The sequence below is a fragment of the Cervus canadensis genome, chromosome 21 (genome assembly GCF_019320065.1).
Source record: "Cervus canadensis isolate Bull #8, Minnesota chromosome 21, ASM1932006v1, whole genome shotgun sequence".
NCBI lineage: Eukaryota > Metazoa > Chordata > Mammalia > Artiodactyla > Cervidae > Cervus > Cervus canadensis.
The window spans coordinates 34,889,167-34,914,323 of record NC_057406.1 but is presented as its reverse complement, the minus strand read 5'-3'; the positions used below and the strand labels follow the sequence as shown (position 1 = coordinate 34,914,323).

At 39.5% G+C, this 25,157-nt stretch overlaps 1 protein-coding gene across 1 annotated transcript in view; it reads right to left on the bottom strand.

Annotated features, from left to right (window-relative positions):
- SSPN (sarcospan) overlaps positions 1-21,015 on the bottom strand; it is a 42,673-nt gene extending 21,658 nt beyond the window's left edge. Inside the window, exon 1 of the mRNA XM_043440417.1 lies at positions 20,558-21,015. Within this exon, the coding sequence (XP_043296352.1) occupies positions 20,558-20,836 (279 nt within the window). The 5' untranslated portion in view covers positions 20,837-21,015. The remainder of the gene's footprint in view (positions 1-20,557) is intronic.
- Between the last annotated feature and the right edge of the window lie 4,142 nt (positions 21,016-25,157).

Genomic DNA, 25,157 nt, shown 5'->3' with positions numbered 1-25,157 from the left:
ACAACAGAGGATAACTACATAAAGGTTTAGAGCAAAATGGGCTGCATCTAAATGGCAGAAACTTGGGTCAGTATATCTTAGCTCTGGATCTGACAGATCGGGATTCAAAAGCCACCTCCATCACTTTTTAGCTTTCAGCCTCAGACAAGGTAACCTCTTTGAGCCTCAGTTGCATCATCTTGGGATGATAACCACAGTACCTACTTCATAAATTGCCGTGACGATTATATAAGACAGCGTGTGTAAAGGTTTATTACAGTACCAGCACACACGAAGCAGTCAATACTTGTTTGTCAAATACATAAATGAATAAATGAATCCATTCATTGAGAGATTTGGGCTACTTCTGCTTTCATAGCAAAGACCTGCTTTTCAAAAATCTTTCTAATAATGTGACCTAAATAGCTTGCAAACACCTAAGAATTATAAGACCTCTTTCTCTATTTCTTTTCTTTTGTGCTACAAATCTAAATATTTATTATGTATTACTCAGGAAGTGCCAATCCTGGTAACCATGCCGAGCTGTCTATGTTTCTCTGATTACACTATTATAGTTTTACAAAGATAAGCATTTAATTTCTGAGAAAAAAATGCCATGCAGTTAAAAATATTTTCTATCCATAACAGATCCAAAATTAATGTTGCTTTTTTTAAAAAGCAAAATTGTTTCAGCCGAACTTAGTGTGCAGATATTAATAGGAAGTTCCAAAAGTGATAGGCATGTAAAAGGAAAGGTTCCAAATTAACCAGAATTTATGGCAGAATTGAACATCAGGATGAAAGGAGAACATACTTATGGTCAATTAATCTACAACAGAGGCAAGAATATACAGTGGAGAAAAGACAGTCTCTTCAATAAGTGGTGCCAGGAAAACTGGACAGCTCCATGTAAAAGAATCAAATTAGAATACCCTCTAACACTGCATACAAAAATAAACTGAAAATGGATTAAAGACCTAAATGTAGACCAGAAACCATAAAACTCCTAGAGGAAAACATAGGCAGAACACTCTTTGACATAAATCATAGCAATATTTTTTTGGATCTGTCTCCTAAAGCAAAAAAAATAAAAGCAAACATAAACAAATGGCACTTAATCAAACTTAAAAAGTTTTGCACAGCAAGGAAACCATTGACAAAATGAAAAGGCAACCTGCTTAATGGGAGAAAATACTTGCAAATGATATGACCAATAAGGGGTTAATATCCAAAATGTATAAACAGCTCATACAACTTAACATTAAAAAAAAATTTTTTTAAATGGGCAGAAGACCTAAATAGACCTTTTTCCAAAGAGGGAAATGCAGATGGCCAACAGGCACATTAAAAGATGCTCAACGTGGCTAGTCATCAGGGGAATGCAAATCAAAACCACAATGATGTATCACCTCACACCTGTCAGAATGGTTGTCGTCAAAGAGAACACAGATAACAAATGTTAGCAAAGATATGGACAAAAGGGATCTCTCCTACACTGTTGGTGGGAATGTAAATTGATGCGGTCATCACAGAAAACAGTTTGTAGGTTCCCCAAAATAGAACTACCATATGATAAAGCAATTCCACTCCCAGGTATATACACATGCAAAAAAGAAAAACATAATTTGAAAAGATACATGAACCCCAATGTTTGTAGCAGCAATATTTTCAAAACAGGCAAGACATGGAAGCAACCTAAGTGTCCATCAACAGATAAATGGATAAAGCAGATGTGATATATATATGATATATGTGACATATATGATAGTGATATATATGATCTATATATGAAGATGTGATATATATATATGTCATATATACATATATAATGGAATACTACTCAGCCATTAAAAAGAATGAAATTTTGCCATTTGCAATAATATGGATAGACTTGGAGGGTATTATACTAAGTGAATTAAGTCAGACAGAGAAAGGCAAATACTATAAGCACTTATATGTGGAATCTAAATACAATAAATGAGTGAACACAACAAAAGGAAGCAAACCTACAAATATAGAGAACAAACTACTGGTTACCAGTGGTGAGATGGGGAGAGGGCAATATAGGGGTAGGAGATTAAAATGCACACACAATTTTGTATAAAATAACACACAAGGATATATTGTACAACACAGGAAATATAGCCAATATTTTATAATAATCATAAATGGAGTATAACCTTTAAAAATTATGAATCACTATATTTTACCCCTATAACATATAATCACCTATACTTCAATTTAAAAATTCCAACAAGAATAAAAAAAGATGAGGGGGCAAACTGTAACTATCTGTCTCTAAACACTACAAATATAATTGCATAAGCATTAAAACATAGCACACTAATTATAATTTTGAAAAAAAAATTTTATTGGTTTTTTATTAAACTAAGCTGGTGGCGTTAGAGGTAAAGAATTTGCCTGCCAATGCAGGAGACATAAGAGACCTGTGTTCGATCTCTGGATTGGGAAGATCCCTGGAGGAGGGTACTCCAGTATTCTTGCCTGGAAACACATGGACAGAGGAGCCTGGCAGGCTGTGGTCCATAGGGTTGCAAAGAGTCAGACAGGACTGAAGCAATTTAGCACACAAAATGGCAGCTTCTTTTCTACTACAAATAAAGCTATAGCTAGCAACAACTGTGCTGACTTTATTTTTCTGGGCTCCAAAATCACTGCGGATGGTGATTGCAGCCATGAAATTAAAAGACGCTTGCTCCTTGGAAGGAAAGTTATGAGCAACCTAGACAGCATATTAAAAAGCAGAGACATTACTTTGCCAACAAAGGTCCATCTGGTCAAGGCTATGGTTTTTCCAGTGGTCATGTATGGATGTGAGAGTTGGACTATAAAGAAAGTTGAGCACTGAAGAATTGATGTTTTTGAACTGTGGTGTTGGAAAAGACTCTTGAGAGTCCCTTGGGCTGCAAGGAGATCCAACAAGTCCATCCTAAAGGAGATCAGTCCTGGGTGTTCATTGGAAGGACTGATGTTGAAGCTGAAACTCCAATACTTTGGCCACCTGATGCGGAGAGCTGACTCATTTGAAAAGACCCTGATGCTGGGAAAGATTGAGGACAGGAGGAGAAGGGGACAACAGAGGGGAAGATGATTGGATGGCATCACTGACTCAATGGACATGGGTTTAGGTGGACTCTGGGAGTTAGTGATAGACAGGGAGGCCTGGCATGCTACAGTTCATGGGGTTGCAAAGAGTCGGACACGACTGAGCGACTGAACTGAAATGAGCAACAACTTTTTATAGCTAGTAAGTTTTGCTAAGGGGTGTTTTATTTGGCTTACATATATTAGGAAGATACTCAATGGCTTTCCACTTGCCTTAGGAATCTACAACCCCAGAACTTCATTGCTCTGCTCTTGTTATTTTCATTTTTCCATTACGGTAAAAGTTGCCAATGAAGAGATGTAGAACAGAAATACTCTCTTCATCTAAGGATTAAGTTCCACCGGCTCAGGAAGAGTTTGGGTTATGACACACACCCCCATCTGTGCATTTCTACGTATTTCTTGGAGGGAACAATTTGTAATCTTTAGTTTGCAAGTAAGATTATTTTTACAAGAAGCTGATAAAGATCCAGGTCAAAATTTCTCAGCAAAGAGGTAATTCTAGATGATGAATTCTCTCAGAGAAAATTATTTCTTTGCAGAGCCTAAAGAGAGAAGACACTTGCTGAACCACACCTAAGCTGAGCTCACCTGTAACATCTCAGTCTTTTTCTTTCCCTTTGTTACTATCATTGTCTTCTTGCCTGAGGAGTTGTTACCTGACAGATGTATGTCTGAATTGCTGTAATTCTATGGACTTTTCTTCTATGAGTTTGCAAAGACATTCCAATCGAAGCAAAATGAATGATTTACGTGCTAATAAATTGAAAACAGCAGGTCTATCATCACCTAGAACTTTCTTTAATCTAGATCGCTTTGGAAAATAAATTGTAGAAGTAAAATTTCTAAGAATTTATGAGACAATTCTTCAGGAAATTATTGCTCTTGCCATTACCAGCAATGAGAGTGGATTCAACTGATTTGTTGTGATAAAAGATCTGATTGCCTGGCCAAGAAATATGAAGTGTGAAGAAGCACATACCAGACTGAAGTCCTTTGTTTGGTAAAATATATCCTTTCTAATTCCAAGTAATGGGTTTTATCATGATTTGAAGCTATCCAATAACCAGAATTTTATATCTATATCTGTGTTTATTTTGATATTAATGTAGCTATATATCTTTATAAAGATTTCTCTTATATACAGAAAGATTATATATGTATAATTGTATACGTATATGTATATATATATGTACATGTATATGTATAATTCATGATAGGTAGACTTTATACACGTGTTTAGAAAAAATTTTTAACCAATGTTGCATTCTACTTTGCACTGCTGTGGAGTTTAGCCAGATCTGTTGAATCAACACAGAAAAAGTGGAGAGAACAATGTGCCTGTTAGGTGATTACCCTGTTTCTTAACACACATTCTGCTGTGCAGATGTTTGCTTATATCTCCTATGTTGCTTTAGAAGATGTTAGAAAACTATCCTGATGGGACTGATAAAGATGAGTTGGAACCTGTGACCAGCAGCTGGATGAAGGGAGCCTGAATCCTCCAAATCCTATGGATATAGTGTGCTTTCCTTGATGTTCCTGCCAAAATAAGGTTGGAAAGCTAGGGAGATCTGCAAGAGATGTGTCAGAACAAAGCTGCTACAATTTCTAAGTTTCAAAAACCTTGCTTGCAAATGACTGCAAATTAGCTCATAATTTTGAACCAAAGAATCTCACAACTGTTTCATCAAATCACTTACAGAAAACTGAGAGGAAAATCCGACAACTATCCTGTGCATGACTTGTCAAGCAGACATTCAAGTGGAGTCCATTTAGTTTGGGTCCTATTTTAATATTGCAATGCAGATTTTCACATCTATGCCAAGATACATCTTTTATAGGAACTGCTGAGAGCTTTGCAATTACACCCTCAAAAAACTGAATAAGCACAGGGGACTTCCCTGGTGGTCCAGTGTCCAAGACTCTGCACTTCCATGCAGAGGATTGGAGTTTGATCCTTGGTCAAGGAACTAGATCCCACATGTTGTGGGATCCCATAAGCTGCAACTAGAGAGGCCCACACATTGCAACTACTGAGCTCACGTGCTTTTGAGCCCACATGCCACAACTACAGAGCAGCTCCTGCATGCTGCAACAAGACCCAACACAGCCAAAAATAAACAAATCTGTAAATGACATTAAAACCTTTTAAAAAAAGATTGAGTAAGCATGAACAGCAAAATTGTGGAGCAATAAAATTACTTCTTTATCATCCTGGTATAGTACTCCTCCTTCAATCATTTTGAATCTAGTATATCCATTCTTCAAACTCTGTTCAAAGATCCTCTATACTCATTGCCCACTTGGTATACTTTAGCTCTTTTATTCCCCCAACAAGGTAATAAGAAAAAAAATTACCCCATTTAATAGAATATTGTAACTCAGGTTAAGAAACTTGCAAAAAAAATCCAAAGAAAAAATTTTTAAAGCATTAAGAGGTTTCACTTTTACACAGTATTAAGGATAAAATGATAAGAAACTTCTCTCTATAAAACACTTTCAAATGCATTGAGCTTCTATAGGCTAACAGATGGAACTAAGACCATGGCATAAATGTAGGCCCCTAAATGGCTACACCCTTATAGGACTACAAAACAATTAACCCAGTAGCACTGAAATTCATCAAGAAAATTGTTTTGTCTCAGTTGATGGTGTGGGGTAGAGATTTGAGGGATTTTAATACTTGCGCAGTCCTGGAACCCATGAAGGTGAGAAAGTAGAAAGTAACATGAAAGTGATCCTGAAAAAAAAAAAAAGTTTTCTTTTTCAACAAATAAATTAAGAGGGAGAGAGAGGGAGAGAAGGAAGAAAGGAAAAAGGCAAAGAGAGAAGACAAAGGAGAGAGAAAAGGTAAATCTGTGAGTAAAGGGGACGTAAAAAATATATGAACCAATTGCTATTCATGAATTTTGTTGGGATCCTGATTTCAACAAACTGTGAAGAAATATTCATGAGTTAATCATGAATGTTCAAACTCCAATTTCATCTTGTTAACTTGTTAGGTATGACTGCTATTTTGATTAGTTTTTAGTCTTCATCTTTTGACTTACTGGACTATTTATGGATGAAATTACATAATATCCAAGATTTACTTCAAAATAATCCAATGTGTGATGTGTCGGTGTGGAGAAAGTGCCAGAATAGGCAAATAAAGCAACATTGATCATCTTGTAATAATTACTAAAACTGGATGATGGAATCATAGGAATTCATTATACTATTTTATCTACTTCTGAGTATGCTTGAAAATTTTCCACCATAAATAGGTAAATTTTTTTAAAAAGGCAGTTCTTGGATCATGATACCATTGGGACACTTGGCAAGGCAAACTGTCTGGAAAGGTTATACCACACCAAATTATCACATATAAAGCCTCTTAGAAAATGAACTCACAGACCACTTACACCAAACATATGAAGAACCAATTCATTAGTAAAGGCCAGCAACCACACACATATAAATGTGTATGTATGCACACACACACATTCTCTTTCTCTCCTCTCTCTTTTCCTCTTTCTCAGAATTAAAGCCACATGAATTTCAAATAGCAGAACTAACAAATAGAGCCTATAAAAAAGTACATTCACTATATAACTATACTATTGGTTTACAAAATAATTTTATATTATATATGTGATTTGTAACTATTTTTTACATAACCATCTACTGTGAGCATATTTGAATAAATAAACATTTTTCAAAGTACATTCAAAATAAACAGATGTAAAAGAAGGAATTGAAAATACAAATAAACAACAGAGCACTTTTGAAAATTCCAGGAACATATTAAAAAATCAATAAAAGCAAAATAGGAGCTCTAGAAATGAAAAATAAAATCATTGGAATTAAAAGCTCCTGGAAAAGTAAGAGGCAGATTAAATTCAACTGAAAAGGGGAATATTGAACTAGAGAATAGATATGAAATATGACAAAATATGTGCCAAAATATGGCACAGAGGATACAGGGAGATGAAACTTAACAGAGAGATTGAGAAATACGGAAAATAAAACAAGAATGTCCAAATACATCTAACAGCATTTCCAGCAAAGTGACTAAAGAGAAGAGGGAGGTAATATTTGGAAAAAATAAATAATGGCTCAATTTTTTTAGCTGATGAAAGACACAAAAATCTTAGATTCAGGAAACACAAAATAGAACCCATAGATAGGCATATTGTAGTTAAACTACAAAACCCCAAAGAGAGAAAATCAGAAAAGCAACCAGAGGAAAGGGGCATGTTATCTATAAAGGAAAAACAATTCTATACCAAACTGTGTAGCAGCAATAACTGAAGTCAGAAGACAATGAAGTGGTATATTTTTTAATGGGAAAAAAAGCTGTTAACCTCAGACTAGTGAAATATTTTATAATCACTATCTTGTATGTAGTTATTAAGTAGACTAAAAATGTTTAATGAAAATGGGAAAATGAGGAGAAACATATTCATCTAATGTTGGGAAATTTGAATACATATCTCTCAGTGTGATATTCATATCAAGCTGAAAAATATTAGTAAAGATATAGAAAATTAAACAACATGATTGAATAGCTTGATTGTTAAATTAAATACAGAACCCTAATTTCAAAATGAGAGAATTCACATTTTTTCCAAGCTAAATGGAACATTTATAAAAAAAAAACTAGTCACATACTAGATCACAAAGTAAGTCTCACATGTCAAAGGATTGATAGTACGAAAAACACATGAACTGAGCACAAAGCAGTTAATTTGAAATTAATAATCAAAAGATAACCAAAAAGGATATTAGAGAAAATTCAAATAAATGGTGAGATATTCTTTGCTCACGCAGAAAGTATAAACTGAATGAAAATACAAAAGTATTTTTCTTGGAACATGAGAAGCCAAATCTAAAATATACACAGAAGAAAATATAGCTAAGACTCAGGACAATTTTGAAGGAGAATAAGATAGGGGTAGGGATTCCCAAGCGGTGCAGTGGTAAAGAATTTGCCTGCCAATGCAGGAAACACAAGAGACACACGTTCGATCCCTGTGTCAACAAGGTCCCCTGTTGTAGGAAATGGCAACCCACCCCAGTATTCTTGCCCGGGGATTCCCATGGAGAGAGGAGCCTGATGGGCTATAGTTTATGGGGTCACACAGAGTTGAACACTTCTGAGTGACTGAGCAAACATGCAGGGAAGAGGTGGATTTGCTTATGCCATCATCTTTACAACAAGATGCATTATGGTGCTACTTCAATTTAGATAGTGTGATATCAACACAGTGACAGAAAAATAAAACGACGAGACTGAAGAGAATCATAGATGCACTCCTCAAATCTAATATGGAAACTTGGTAGGTGATAAATGGAAATTGCAGATCAGTGTGAAGGGACTGATTACTGATGGTACTAAGATAATTAACACTCCAAAAATAAAATATGAACACTACCTCGCATCCATATGCAAAAAGTTAGACCACTTAAGGATAGAAATACAAAAGCACACCTTCAATATTTTCAAAAACACTAGAGAAAAATACCTTTTTGACCTTGAAATAGGGGGAGATTTAAAATATATATATATTTAAAATATATCAAATATTTAAAATATATCAAAGCATATACCATAAAAAGCTTAATATATGTAGATGCATTAAAATTAAGTATTTTCCACAACAAAACCATCATAAACAAAAGTCAAAGAGATGATACCAACTAGGAGAAGATATTTGCAGCACCTAAAACCACAAACGCTAAGTCACAACGATACTAAATCTTATAAAACAATAAGTAAGAGAAAAACAACTCACAGAAAATATTCATTGAATAAATAAAGGGTAGAAAACACAATTAAGCAGTCAATAAGCATATATGTTCAACTCCGGTAGTAATCAGAAAAATATAAATTAAAATAAGATATTATTGCACACTAATAAGATAGGCAAAAACTAAAATTATCTGCTACTTGGCCATAAAAAATAATGAAATTTTGTCACTTGCAACCAAATAAATGAACTCAAACAACATTATGCAAAGTGAAATAAGTCAAACAGAAAAAGACAAAGGACAAATACTGTATGATATTGCTTTTATGTGGAATCTAACAAATACAACAAACTAATGTATGTAAAAAAAGAAACGGACTCATAGAACAACCTATCGTTTATCAGAGTTGAGGGAGGAGAAATATAAGACGAGGGGCAATGTTCACTGCAGCACTATTTACAAAAGCTAGGACATGGGGGCAACTTAAACGTCCATTGACAGATGAATAAATAAAGAAGCTAGGGTACACATATACAATGGAATATTACTCAGCCATTAAAAGGAATATATTTGAGTCATTTCTAATCAGGTGGATGAACCTAGAGCCTATTATACGGAGTGAAGTAAGTCAGAAAGAGAAAAACAAATAAAGCGGGGATGAGAAGCACAAAATATTGGATGTACAATAGGCTCAAGGATGTTGCACAACCTGGACAATATAGCCAATATTTTGTAGTAACTGCAAATGGAAAGAAACTTTTAAAAACTGCACTAAAACTTGTTAATTAAAAGATAAAAGTTTTTTTTTGAAGTTAAAATTGTCTGAAGTAACAAAAGTTGGCATGTATATAGAACAGTGGGTGGGACTTCTGACTTACTGGGAGTGTAAATCTATACAACTTTGGGTTTGCAGTACTGATTTGGCAATATCTAAAAAGTTGAAAATGTCTGTATCTGAAGACAATTTTTCAATTACTAGGAATATTCTTTAAAAACTTTGAAATGTATGTGTAAAGAGCCATGGAACAGAATGTCCACTATGTCACTGTGTGTAATTGCAAGGAAAAAATTCTCTTTTGGAAGCAACCTAAATTTTCATTAACAGGAGAATGAGTAAATTAATTGCTACATACTTGCATAACGAAATACAGTATAGCAAAAATGAATGAATGATATCCATGAGTTATTATAAATAAATCTCAAAAACAATATTGAAAAATGATATTTTGCTACCATCTATATAACATTTAAAACAGAAAATAATTGTTGATTATGAATCTATACATTAAAAAGTATGAAAACATGCATAGGCATGATAAATACCAAATTCAAGATATAATCAATAGATACCTCTGGAGAAGGAGGGTGAGATAGGAGAGTATGATTAAGAAAGGAAAGAGGCAACTTCAATGTATTGCTGTGTTTTCTTTCTTAACAAAATGAAAACAATTATGACAAAATATTAAAACTTGAGGAATCGATAGGAAGTTGCTTTGTTATTTTGTCTATGTTATTATATGGGATTCCCAGGTGGTGCTAGTGGTAAACAGCCCTCTGGCCAAAGCAGGAGCCGTAAAGTGATGAGAGTTGGATCCCTGGGTTGGAAATATCCCCTGGAGGAGGGCATGGTAACCCACTCCAGTATTCTTGCCTGGAGGATCCCATGGACAGAGGAGCCTGGTAGGCTACAGTCCATAGCGTTGCAAAGAGTCTGACATGACTGAAGTGACTTATCATACATACATGCATGCTATTATACAGTTATACCTTTTCACAGTTAAAATCATAGGATTGTATAGAACTGGCCATACTTGTTCAAACCCACACAAAAATAAAAATAGCCTAAATTTATTTGAACATGGTAGAGCTGGGATTGTACCCACACTTGTTTTATTCCAAAACTAGAGCCCCTCCTGCAATCTCAGGCCCCTCTCCTTGTCTTTTTTGATTCTTCTCAGACAGGATTAATCACACCTTCCTCTGTGCCACTTTCGTTAAACATGTAGTTTCTAAACTTACTGCAGTTGATTGTATATGTGTGTGCATGTGCATGTGTGTGTGTATTCCCCCATACACAGCTCCTGGTGGCAACGTGTATGGCATATGGAAAGACACAGCGAGAATGGCTAAACGTGAAAGGTTTCTGTTTTACAAGTCAGTAATCTTTCTTTAGGGCTTCCCAGGTGCCTTAGTGGTACAGAACCCAACTGCAATGCAGGAGATGCAGGTTCAATTCCTGGGTGGAAAAGATCCTCTGGAGGGGGGCATGGAAACCCGCTCCAGTATTCTTGCCTGAAGAATCCCAGGGACAGAGAAGCCTGGCAGGATACAGTCCATGGAGTCGTAAAAGAGTCGGACATGACTTAGCGACTAAACAGCAATCTTTCTTTTTTATAGGCTTCTGTTCTGTTGCTTTTCAACCACCTACCTCACTCTGGTGGTGACTTACCAGAAGCTAATCATCAATAGGTTCTACAAATACATACTTTTGCAAAGTAATCTATTTCAAAGAATATAAGAGAAACTAAAATTGTGTTTCAGCATTTCTCTTGAATTAACACAAGGGTTAGAAGTGCTACATATTTGTGGGAAAAATTAAGCACAGCTCATTTGTTCCACTTTGGGATTTTTCAAGTCCTCAGAAGTGAAAGTAATCTTATAAATGTGGATTTAGCCTACTCCAGAGGTAGAGAGAGGCTTCCCAGGTGGTATTAGTGGTAAAGAACCCATCTGCCAATGCAGGAGACATCAGAGACATGGGTTCAATCCCTGGGTTGGGAAGATGCCCTGAAGGAGGGCATGGCAATCTACTCCAGTATTCTTGCCTAGAGAATCCCATGGACAGAGGAGCCTGGCAGGCTATGGTCCATAGGGTTGCAAAGAATGGGACATGACTGAAGTGACTTGCACACACATGCAGAGGTATACAGTTTGGCTGTATTTTACGATACAGGCATAATTAAGTAGGTTCTCAAATTAGGTCCCACTTGAGAAATGATTGCACAGATAATTCTACATTAATACTCCTGGGCCCATCTCTCTGAAACAGCACAATAAGTGAAATTTGATGAAATGGTCCAGTATATAGGAATTATACAGTAAATCAATACAAAGTCAATCATAACTGGAGCGTAAATGAGAGAACCATCCTGTACAGCCTTTAAAAAACATTATCAGGTGGCTTTTCTAATGAAGAGTAATTTTTACCAAAACAACGACAACAACAAAACAGGATCTAATGGAACACCAAGTAATATATAGTAACATTACTTCTTTAAAATGTGTTTTGTCCTCTTCATCATGAAGGGGTCAGTGTCCCCAGGCAGCCTGTAGCCTCTCCCGCGTTTCCTCTCTTCCCTTCCATGGCAACATGGGTTAGCAAGACACTGAGCTTTTTGTGATGTGTGTGTGAGGCCAGGGAGAAGGGGGAGCCAGGCTTCAGGGAGGTCTCCAGGTGGAAAAATTCGTGACGCACTAGACTTGGTGACTGAATGAGAATTGTTTACCGAGGGTTCTCGAACACAATAGTTACCGTTACCTTATGTCCATTTTAAAATTTTTTGCTTGGTCTCAGGGCCCTTAACTCTGAAACCCTCTCATCATAGGCATCCCAGACAACTTATACATGAAAAGTGATATGACAAAGCCAGCCTGAGTGGTTTGATCCGTCTGTTTCAGCAGCTGAGTAGCCAGGCGCATGACAGACATGCACAAACTTTCTGAACGTGGAACGTGTACACTAAAATGGTCAAATTCTGCCTTTCATTTGTAGGCAGTCATGGAGAAGTTATTTTGCTTCAATTATGAAGTGTCAACCTTACAGAGACCTAGCTTGCCCTTTCACTGCCTCCGATGCTACACCCCTCACTGAGACAGAAGGGATTTTCTTCCTGGGTTCTTCTCCCTGCATCCTCCACCCTCCACCAGAAAGGATGAAGGCTGAAACCCTATTTCCCTTATCTGAGAAAATGCCTCCTTCATACTTTTCCTGGCAGAGCTAAATGGCATGGCTAACAGCCTGATATGTGTGCCACACCTGATACTTTAGAAGGAAGCTGGTAAGTGTTATTTTCTCCCTTAGTAATAAAGCAAAAATCCATTCCCTAGTCAGGGTCTAGCTAACACATTAGCGATTCCCTCTTTTTTTTTCTTGTCACCTGTCATTATCTTCTACACAAGAGAGAGGCCTTGATAACAATCTATCTTAAAGGGATTTTAATGGCTTGTTACAGCGAATGCCGAATCAAACACTTTCAAAACAACAGTTGAGTGGGATGCCGCTAAAAGAGCCTCCTTGAGGTTTCCACAGCCTCTCCCAGCCAGGGAGAAGTTGCTCATTTCTGCAACAGCAGAAGCAGGCCCAGCGAGCTTCTTCAGCAGAATGTGGGAATGCGATTTGTGAACAAACCATTTGCTTTCTCACAGCCACTTAGCCTCATGTCAGAGCGCAGGAAGGACAGCACTGAGACACTCAGATTCATGACTGCGTTAGGCTGTGGATGTGGCTCTACAACCTTAGAGCAGAGAGCATCCACTGGAACCACGGCCCTGCCTGTGTTTACTACTCGTTTTGGACTGGGATTGGACCAAAAGGAGGCGTATCAGATGGTTTTAGTCACTCCTCTAGTCTTTCTCTCTGGAATGGTTGGGGTTTGTGCAGCACAGTTCAGGATTTCTAAGCTGGACAAACAGGATCAGATGAGAAGCCCTGTGCATGAGTGTTCAGTCGCTTCAGTCTTGGGCAACTCTCTGAGACCCTATGAACTGTAGCCCACCAGGCTCCTCTGTCCATGGGATTCTCCAGGCAAGAATACTGGAGAGAGTTGCCCTGCCCTCCTCCAGGGGATCTTCCCTACCCAGGGATCGAACTCACATCTCTTGTGTTTCTTGGATCACAGGCGGATTCTTTACCACTGGGCAATTGGGGAGAAACCCTGATGGCAGACCAAAGCGGGGGTCCACCAGGGGCTGCGGGCTAGAGGCTTGTGACAGCATGAGCCCCCAGGTGGGAGCACCCCTCGGGTTTTATTTTGACCCATTCCTCAAAACAAAGACTGTTCACCTAATTTTCAAAATCATCATCATAAAACGAAAGCATCAGCTGCATTGTTATAAAGAAAGCATCAGCTGCAAATTAAAAAGTATCAGCTGTATATTATTCGGGGAAAAGAGCTGGCTTCCCTGAATTCTAGAAAGACCAAGCCTGAGATCACTGCTCCCAGAGGCCAGAGGGCTCACCCAATTGCTGAAAACCTGAGCATACCCCCAAGGCCGGGCTCAGTCTGCCGTCCTCATTTCCTTGCCTCAGAAGTCAGGGTGTCATGTAGCTAGATCCTGAGAGTGACTCACTCCAATAAGAAAAGTCGGAAATTTACTAAACGGTGAGTACTAAGCTTTAAAGAACTGGGGGGACAAATGAAATGCCTAAGCTACCTTTAGAATTGTATGTACCACCTTCATCTACTTGATTTTTATTTTTACTGAAATTTGACACACACACACACACAAAAAAAAACTAACTAGTAAAATGCCTTGAAAATACCTTCCTCCATATGTTTCACTACTGGCATGAACCTCAGTCATGCCACCTCACAGACTGCCAAGTGTCAGCTTACTGGCTCACAATATTCAAACTTCTAGATGTTCCATGAAAGCCATGGGATCTTCATGAAAAAGATGAGAAAACACATTTATGAACCACTGAGCTGGCTGTACAAGTGGATATTCCTCACTGAAAGGGCTATGGATTGAATTATGCCCCCCTCCACCCAGTTCCTATGTTTAAGCCTTAATCCTCAATGTGACTGTATTTGGAGATAGGGCTTTTAGGAGGTAAATAGGGCAGAAGAAGTTACAAGGTGAGGTCCTAATCCTACAGGACTGGTGATCTTAGAAGAAGAGGAAGAGAAAGATCCTCTGTTCTCTCTTCATACTTGCATCAAGGAAGGACCACATGAGCACATAGCAAGAAAGAGGCCATCTGCAAGCTAGGAAGAGAGCTCCTCACCAGAACCCCACCGTGCTGGGGCAGACTAAGGCAGAAAGGAAAATGTATTTTAGTTATTGCTGTACGTGTAAGTTCACACATATAAATTTTAAAATCTATCGGGGTGATCAAGTGAGTTGCCTTGCTCAGGCTTCTGACTGCTACTCCTGCCAAGTTTTATCTCATACGCTGGGATCCGAGGCAGCATCCAAACCATGTGAAGGAGAACATGCCTCTAAGATATGCTTTCATACAATTGCAAATACTGTTCCCAACATCCATATTCTAAAAGAAATCCCCCTTCAGCTTATAAACTCATTGTATTAAACCTAGACTTGAATATTTACAGCAAGTAGTAACTAGATGGTTAAATCATCACAAGGTCTCATCCAACTCTGGATTTTGATGGGCTCTTGCGAGCAACATTTCTCTGGTTTGCCAGGACCTAAGTCCTAAAAGTGAACTATGCTTTGCAGCGAAATGGTGTCTAATTACAGTGTAACGAGTGGATTCCACCCTCATTCTACAGTAACACAGAAGCATGCACACTGAATCCTTCAGATACCTTTGTGTGTATCCTTTAATGTTGATGGCAGTCCTTCAGGGTGCAATACAGGCAAGTGGACCCAGGTAAAGAACACCCTTAATAGAAATGTCATGGGCAAGGCTAATTGCAAGAAAAAGTCTAGAAAACATCCATTTCCTCAGACCAAATTGAAAGTAGACATCATAATGGCAATCTATGAAACTATCAGACCAAATATTAGGAAAACCTATACTACTGCTCTCTTTGGAAAAAGGTAAGGTTGCAAATACTGACATCTACCATTCAGCCACATCAATCCCAATTTGTCCTAATTTATTCAAGGTAGGGGAATGCAAAATATATCATGTGACTTCTTGTCTCTTTTCTAAATCCTGCAGTCATCTTATAACCTGAAATAAAATATCTCAAAAATGCTAAGTTAACATACTCTGAATATTTTTGAAACTCAAGAGCCCAAAACAGAGTAATTACACACTCCTTATTATTACCTCTCAGTGTTTTTCAGCATCATCAATAAACTTAAAATTCTCTATTTTGGAAAATACATCTGTAAGTCATTTTTTCAAACCATAGTTTAAAGTGGATATATACAAGTTCAAACAGAAACTCTAATAATAAGTATGAATACAGTTCAATTCAACACACACTGGATATCGTCATGTGTCAGAATACATAATAGCCCCATGGACACCTAATACACTCAAAGAGAATTACCTGCTTTACTTTTTATTTGATCATCCCCAAAGCCTATGAAGGGCTTCCCAGGTGGCACAGTGGTAAAGAATCCACCTGCCAATGTAGGAGACACAAGAGACACGGGTTCGATCCCTGGGTCAGGAAGATCCCCTGGAGAAGGAAATGGCAACCCACTCCAGTGTTCTTGCCTGGAGAATCCGAGGGACAGGGGAGCCTGGTGGGCTGCCGTCTATGGGGTCGCACAGAGTCGGACACGACTGAAGTGACTTAGCAGCAGCAGCAGCAGCAGCAGGACTCTTAATTATTACAATTCATAAGTTTTATGAATGATATTAAAGAAAAACAACATTCTTCCCTAAAAGCCCTTTTCTTAAACTTTCTAAAGTGATTTGTGTAGTATATATCTCAGGGATTTTATTCCAGGCAGACAGGGGTGGGAGGTGGGGTATGTGAGCAATGGAGCAACAGTGAGGAAAACTAAAACCACAATAAGGCGAATAAATTCCCACTTTTCATGGGAATATTCCCTACAAGGGCCAAGAGACTAACAAATACTAAACATCCCCATTGGGATCAGAAGCAAGAGTTTGCTCTTAAATTGACTTCAGAGTAAAGATGCCAAAGCAAATAAATCACTGTAAGTGAAATACTCTGAAAGGTAAATGGACTTTAAAAATATTTGCGTAGGTTAAATTTTTTAATCGGAAGTATTCATTACTGTCAGATATGATAAGGCCACATGTCCATCAGGATCTCTGGAGATCTCCTTCTAGTATATGATTCATTATTTTTAAACCAATACCTAGCTGGGCAGACATCCCCAACAAATGTTACTGAGTGAAGAAAAATAAGCCAAGATTCAAACATGTTAGGCTTCACCTAAACCAAAATTGTATTAATTTAAGTAAAATGGAAGTAAAGGCCCCAATGTTCTCAGACTTCTTCAATCCACACACAGCTTTTCATCAAGAATAATTCTGGAATGACGACAAACTCGAATGCCTATTCAACTCAGCTACTCAAGCCTTTAATAGAATAAAATGCTGCGCAAACTTGTGTTTCCTAGGATCCCTTTCCCCTAGCCAAGTGCATCCTCAAAGACCCTGGTTCACTTTGCATTGTCCCTGTGAAGTGACTTGCAACCCTCAAGCTATGTAGAAAAAAATTTAAGAGAAGAATGGGACTCTTACAGGTTACATAGCCTCCGCAGTAGCTCCATTCTTTTTCTTTCCTTTATGAGAATCTTTTGTAATTGAAGTAAAAAGACTTCAGTCATCTCTCTGATGGACAGTGAGAGGTAAGTAAGAAATAAGTTGTTTTTCTAAAATTCCTCAACATAAATCTCAGATCAGAGAACACCAATGTCTTTTTTATATAACTGGAATTTCACTGCATATACCTCAAGTCACCCAGATACTGGTCAGGAAGAAGTTGCTTAAATGAATTTATCTGTATACCTAGATTCTATCATGGGAATGGTGATACCAAAATCCCAAAGTAATGGGATAGCAAGCCTTGTAAAATGAAGGAAGTATCATGGTCAGAGGCAACCAATACAAACAGAAATAGAGGAGTGAAGCAGGTCAAGCTGTGGATGGGGAGGGTGCCTCAGCCTAGGTGCCCTGCTTGAATTCAGCATACATTCCAGAAGCAGGTTTGACTCTGCCCTATTTCCAGGGAGTGTTGACCTGTACTTTGGTCTAGCGTGTCTGCTAAACAGGGCAAACTTTCCAGTATTCCCTGGCAGATATACCAGGCCAGAATCACTCCCTGTCCCAAGGAAAAAATAACCCTGAGGAGGCCCTTTCCCCCCGCCCCCCAAATTAGTTTTTAGAAACTTCCAGAGAGATTCAGAAAGTATTTTCAGTTTTTCAGTTTAGTCGCTCAGTTGTGTCATTCAGAAAGTACCAGACTCAACTAATACCGCTAAGACTGCTAACAGTAACTTGGCTGAGATCAGAGAAAGGTGAGATGGCCGAGCTGATACCTCCTCCTTTAGGGTTCAAACTGGTCTTGGAAATGGAGCAAGTCCAAAGTGACTGTTCTTCGTGATTAAGAGATAAAACAGAGCTACTGCTACTTCCAAGAGTGCTGCTACCAGTGACTGCTCCACGCTTCGCTAATAAAAAGCGCACACTCACTGAACGTGTGTACCCCAAGTCAGGACTCCAGGTGTGAGAACATGTATTCACTTATCTATTCCTCAGGACAACCCTCAGAGGTAGGAATTAATATTATTAACATTTGGATTTCATCAATGAAGACACCGAAGCCTGGAGAAGTTAAAGGAACTTGCCTTAACTGAGTTATTCACTTAAGAGTTATTCAGCGAATAATGGAGAGGGGTGGGGGGCCGGTTCGTCTCCAGGCAGAGTCCTGCTTCTGTACTTTACCATCCTGCCTCCTTGCCTTTTCTCTTCCTGAAAACTTGGAAGAGCGCCCCGGGACCAACCACAGACAGCCCGACAAGGACAAAAAGCATGGTGTCTGTGGGAGACGGGGACACGTTGCCTGCAGCCTTGGCCCAGCTGTGTTGAATTTTTCCTCGCCAGGCTCCTCAGGGTCCCTCCTCACTTGTCTCAGGCCATCTCCACTAACTGCCCTGCTCTACATATGCTCTCCGTTCAAAGAGAAGGCTACAGATATCATCAGCACAGATATCACTATGAGAAAACGTCAAGTGAATCCCAGATCATAACCTGGAAAATTGGAAAGAAAGAAAAAACAGAACTGGCTATAGACAACGCTCTTTGCAATACACCCAAGGAACTTCCTGGGCAACTAGGAACATGTGATGCTCCTACCAGGCACTCATAAAATTTCATTTGCAAGGTTTGTACGCTACAGTCTTGAACATTAACACAATTTTTTCCCAGCTAATCTGCTTTTTTGGTACTGGACTTTTTTAAAGTTGGAGTAAAGAATGGATAGAAAACACATTTGCAAATAATATTCAAAACCACCACCATATGAGAAGTTTCATTCCTTTCTTCTATGAATTCACCTAGCCTTAAAGAACAGACATATTTTCCCTGAGTCTGTTGACAGTCACTGAAGTGACTAAAATACCCAGTGTATCTTAGTGAAAAGCTATTTTTAAAATCACTTGATTTAGAAAACTCCAATCATGATAATTTCATGGGACTTCTGAGTACACAAATTAAAAGTTTTAAATTACTCTTTAAGAATTTGAGAGTTCAAATACTCTTAATTAGAAAATACCGGCATCAATGCATATTTAATCAGGTGTTTTTAACATCTGTCCCTGATACAAAATTATTTTGAGGGTTGTTTTGTGAGTTAAGGTTCTTCTGGTCAGTAATTACGGTGAGGATGCCACGCGAGACCGGCAGCCAGTAATGCGGATCCTGGTCCCTCCTGGCTCTCCCATACCTCACCTCTGGACGTTGAGAATGTCATTTAACTTCTCTTAGCCTGTTTCCTCATGTCCACAGATGAATGACAGTTCCCACCTCAAAGCGTTGTTCCATAGACCAAATGAAATGATGCAGGTGGAAGAGATTTTAGTGACTCCGAGGCAATATCATATAATACTAAAATTACAAACTAAATGTAGGAGTGGCGTGGCTTAGTGAGGAAAGCGCAGATGTATTCTGGAGCAAAGAGGTATCAACTTGGCTGATTTGCCAACTCATGACCTTGGTTCTCTCAGTTGAGAAATGGAAGGATAAGAACTATCCCACAGACTGATGTGAGGGTTAAAAATAATATGTAGGGCCTCTAGCAGGACAGGCCCAAGTAGGTGCTCAATAAATGGCACCCGTTTCGTATCACAGAAAACGTTTAATTAAGCTTAAGGATGCTGTGTGCAAACACAACAGCTGAGCGGGGTTCTGCCTGGAACAGTACATCCATTAGCTGGGTCCCAAATAGACTCCCGCCTCGGCCAGCGCCCTGGGTTTATCCAACTTTAGACTCCAGTGGATTAAGGCTGTGCTTGCTGTATTCGCATTTCCTGCCTTCCACCACTGTTTTCTAAAGCTTCCTAATGGAACCTTCGATTTAAAAAATAAAATCAACTCTACCCAATGGGGTCACTCCAAGCACAGGATTTTTCCCAACTTGCTTTCACAAGATGAACTTATTCACTTTTTTGCTAGTCCTGGAGGGAGGGGGGTGGGGTCCGCGGGGCTAGGGGAAGGAAAGAGCCGACGTGGATCTGCTGTTGTTACTGAGAATGTTCAACGTGACCAGAATGAGCAGCCTGGGCCTCGCCTCCCCAGCTCCAGCGCCCGAGGGTCAGGAGTGTCGGAGGCGTTCGGAGCCGCAAGCAGGACAAGGACAGGAGCCCCGCCGCGCCGGGCCCGGGCAGACCCGGTCCGGCGGGCATCGGTCCCTGAGCGGGCGCGAGTTAGAGGCTTGTTGCCGGGGAAGGGCGCATGCAGGTGGGTTAGTGGTAACTCGACCATGCGGCGTGGCATTCCTGTCTGGCAAACGCGCTCAGGCAAAACAGACTCGATGCTTACAATGATCCCAGCCCAAAATGGAGTGTCTCTGACTAGCAGGGAGGAGCTGATGCCGGCCATGAGGAAGCCCACCACGGTCACGGCGATGCCCAGCGCCAGCTGCAGCAGCGCGAGCAGCAGCGGGAACCGGCAGCCGCAGCACGTCCGGGCCTCCTCCTCCCCGCTCTCCTTGGGGGCCCCCGCGCCCCTCTTCGGCCCCATGTCGTCGGGCCCCGCGGCGTCGGCGGCTGGCGGTCCCCCTTGGCTCCGCGCGCCGCGGCCGGGCCGCTCCCTGCCCATGGCGGCTGCGGGGGCGGCGGCGGCGGGGGCGGGTCGCGCCGGCCCGGCTCGGCGAGTTACGGAGGCTGAACAAATATGGAAAACATTTGGAGCCACTGGCCGAGCCTCCGAAGGCCACGGGGAGCCCGCGGCGGAGGGGGAGTCGAGGGGGGTCGCCAACTGCCAACGCGCCGGGCAGGACGCAGCGCCCGCAGACTCCGGCAGGGTGGCCGGGCGCCTCCCAAACCCCGCGCTCTTTGGACAGGCTGCGTGTGCGCGCGCGTGCGTGTGTATGTGTGCGCACGTGGGGGGTGTGCGTGCATCTGCGCGTGTGTGTGCGGTGTCTGTTTTCCCCACTTCAAACCCCAGGATTTTTTTGCTTTTGTTTTTGTTTTCTGAGAGGTGCAATGCAAGGTGATGAATGTTTAAATCACTTGAGTTTAATTAGTAGACAATTTAATCCAAAAGAGGCGTTGCTAGGCTCCAAGCTGTGGAGTCGTTTCCAGAAGTTAAGTTGTTCCCTATTTTCCAACCAAGGCCTGGGCTCTTTTTAAAGTTCTGCGATCCCGCTGACAAATCAAGGCATTTTCCCATTGAGGTGTTTGCTTTTGAAATGACTGTTTATAGAGATCCTCGGCTAATTGGGAACTCTCTCACGTGTCTTTGTTTTTAAAAGCCCCTTTAATCGTTTATGCAAAGTCCCCCGCCAGTCTTTGGGAATCTCCACAACCAACGGTGCCTAGGGGGATTATTATACACCTTGAAGCTAGAGGATTTAATAACTCTGTCCACATTTGGGAAATGTTTAACTCACCTACAGTGTGCTAGAAAAGAAGGATGCTCAAGGTAGATTTGGTCCCTGCCTTAAGTCACCAAACAAATCAATAAAACCAATTATTCTTATTCCCACATAGCTCTCCTCAGTAGCACTTAGAGCAAACTTCAGTAAAACCACTAAGAAATGATCCCATCACTTTGGAGTATTTATATCTACTTTGGCATGGTCATTTTAGCGTTCAGAGAGCTTTATTTAAAAAATAAGTGATGTTGCCAGGATGCCAGGATAAAGGCTACTCCTAGATTGTTTGCTATCAGCTAATTGAAAGAAAGATCTAACTCCTTGCTTTGTTTTCAAATAGGAAACTAATCGTCATCAGCTCTTCCTTGGGTACCTTTGAAGGTATTAAATATATTCTTATTCTATGAACTGCAGTGTTTTCCTTATACCTTCTTTCTGGATCAGGCTTCCCAGATGGCTCAGTGGTAAGAGAATCCACCTGCAATGCAGGAGACGTGGGTTCAGTCCCTGGGTCTGGAAGATCCCCTGGAGGAGGAGATGGCAACCCACTCCAGTATTCTTGCCCGGAAAATCCCATGGACAGAGGAGCCTGAGGGGCTTCAGTCCCTTGGGTCGTAAAGAACTGGACTCGACTTAGGGACACACAAGTGCTTCTGGATCAGTGAGAAAAATATGATCTGTGGAACAAATGCATTAACTTAAAAAGCAGAAACCAAACTGCATATCCCAGTGCTCCACCTAGAAGCAATAGAAGCAGCACTCACTCTCACAAGAGGAGCAATGGGACAGAGGAAAGGTCGCTGTCAACTTTGGGGCCCTTATGCCGTTAGATTTTTAGTGAGAACAAATGAAAGCTCTTGCCGCACCGAGGTACCCACGTGACTTGTGCCTGATTGAGAACAACCCAAATGACCAAGTTTTTCTACGTAAACCCAGAAAAACATTTTTAGGAAACTAACTGACTACCTGGAATTAATTATTTGTTCTTAAGGATGATCTAGCTACCAGTTACTGAGTATCTATTCTGTAACAAGCACATGCTAGCTACTTTATTTCCTGACTATTACTCCTTACAAACACCTTGTAATTATAGCTTCTTCTTTTAAAGATGAAAAAGTTGAGTATCGGAGTTATTCACTAACCGGATTATTGAGTGACACATCTAGTTAGGGATGAGTGAGGGGAACCAAATATGAACCCTTGTAGAGTATCTGTTTTATTCATTACTGCTTGTAAACAAACAAGTGGGAGAACTGTTTAAATCATTTGTGATGTGAAACAATTTAATGATCATTGTTTTTTGTCGCCCGGTTGTGCCTGACTCTTTGCGAGCCTATGGATTGCAGCACGCTAGGCCTCTCTTTCCCTCACTATCTCCCAAAGTTTGCCCAAGTTCATGTCCATTGCTTTGGTGATGCCATCCAGCCATCTTGTCCTCTGATGGGCCCTCTTCTCCTTCTGCCCTCAATCTTTCCCAGCATCAGGGACTTTCCCAATGAGTCAGCTGTTCATATCAGATGACCAAAATACTGGAGTTTCAGCTTCAGCATCAGTCCTTCCACTGAGAATTCAGGGTTGAGTTCCCTTAAGATTGACTTGTTTGATCTCCTTGCTGTCCAAGGGACTCTCAGGAGCCCTTAATGATCACAGGTAGTATTTTATCTGTCACAGGATTCACTATTAGCCTTGAACCTAAGAGTACTTGAGTACATTACAAAAAATATGTTGATCCACCGCCATAATATATGTGATAGTTGATTGAGACTCTTATGTTTATTACTGACTTATAGCTAGATACAAGCTTTATTTGCTGACCATTCTGCTGGGTTATCAGTTAGTTAAGAATATTCTTAGCCTTTTCCTCAATACCTTAAATTGGAATAGGTAAACAAAATAATAGGATATTCCTGCAGGTTGGCCTTCTGAGTTTCAGAACTATTGTAGCTTATGGTGGCACACCATAAGCTTATGGCAACCCACTCCAGTGTTCTTGCCTGGGAAATCCCATGGATAGAGTAGCCTGGCAGGGTACAGTCCATAGGGTTACAAAGAGTCATGACTTAGTGACTAAACAACAACAATAAAAGTTATAGAGAGCAATCAAGGCTACAATTGGATCAAAGGGTCTTTAAAGACAACAACAAGAAAGCTCTTCCTTTAATATGTCCTTCCCATGAGAAAAATCACCATTTCCAGTTCATCATATAGTTTAACAGAAATGAACAGGATTTTTTTAGTATTCATAAATTATAATGTCTCTGTTTTATAGGTTAAGCAATAACCTCTTCAGATTTTTATATTACTGGGAAAAAAAGGCAAAGTAGAAAGAAATTGTCTTCAGATACTCTATTGGCTGCTTCCATTATTCAAAACTGACAGAGACTGTAAATTAGAAATTGTAGGAGGGTAGGTAATATAAGGCTTGAGATTATTTTGATCCTCTGGGGAAAATAACAAAAATAAGCTTAGTATTTCTGTTTGCTGTATTTCAATATTATTTAGACATATTTATGCTTCAGGATTCCAGAACTGGGGGAAAATTAATGTCATTCCAGGAAGTCCTTAGGAAATATTAATACAACTAGAAATAATCCAAATCAACATGATCTTAGATTCACCAAGAACAAAAGGTTTCATAGGAGAAATTATTACAGTTTCAAGGTCTGTGTCAAGTTTCTTTAGTATGTAATGAACTCTATTTTAAATGTTCAATTAGATTTGATTTAAAGAAGTATCAGATATTCTACAGAGACCAATTGAGAGCCCCTTTATGATTCAAAGCACCACTGACTTCTCTGTCTCAGCTAAAATGACACAAGATATTGCGATGTGTGTATGCACACAACAAATAAAAGAAAATCTCCTTTTTTTGTGTTTTCTTCATTTATATATCATTAATGATATCTTCTGGCTCAATTTTTCTCTAAAGAATCGACCCATTTATGATCTTTGCACGGCAATTTGTGTTCTCACGTTAAACATCATATATGCAGTGTACTGTCTGTGGTACACAGGAGGCTTATAACTTTCTTATTCTGTAAAGAATTGATAGTGATAACTATCAATTCTTTTCTAATGTATGCACCTCTTTGTATGATATTATTTATAATACCAAATTATTCTGCATGTAATTTTATAAATATCTTTGTCTATACAATTTTGATGTGTCCACTGCATATAAGGCAGAGATAACTATGTATTATAATTAAGAAATACAGGGAGAAGAATGGGCAAATTGTGGTGCAATCATACCATGAATACTACTTGCTAATAAGAAGGAATGAGCCACTGATACAGGCAGTGACTTGAATGAACCTCACTAAGAGTTTGCTGAGTGAAAGAAACTAGACAGAGAAGAATACACACAGCATAATTCCATTTATATAAAAATTAAAAAGGCAAAATCTATGATAATTGCATTTTAAAAGTATTTGTGGAGTTGGGATGAGAGAATTGATCAGAAAGGAACAGGAAGGGATGCTCAGGGGTGCTGGAAATCTTTTATATCCTGGTTTGGGTAGTAGTTACATGGGTGTTAACAAC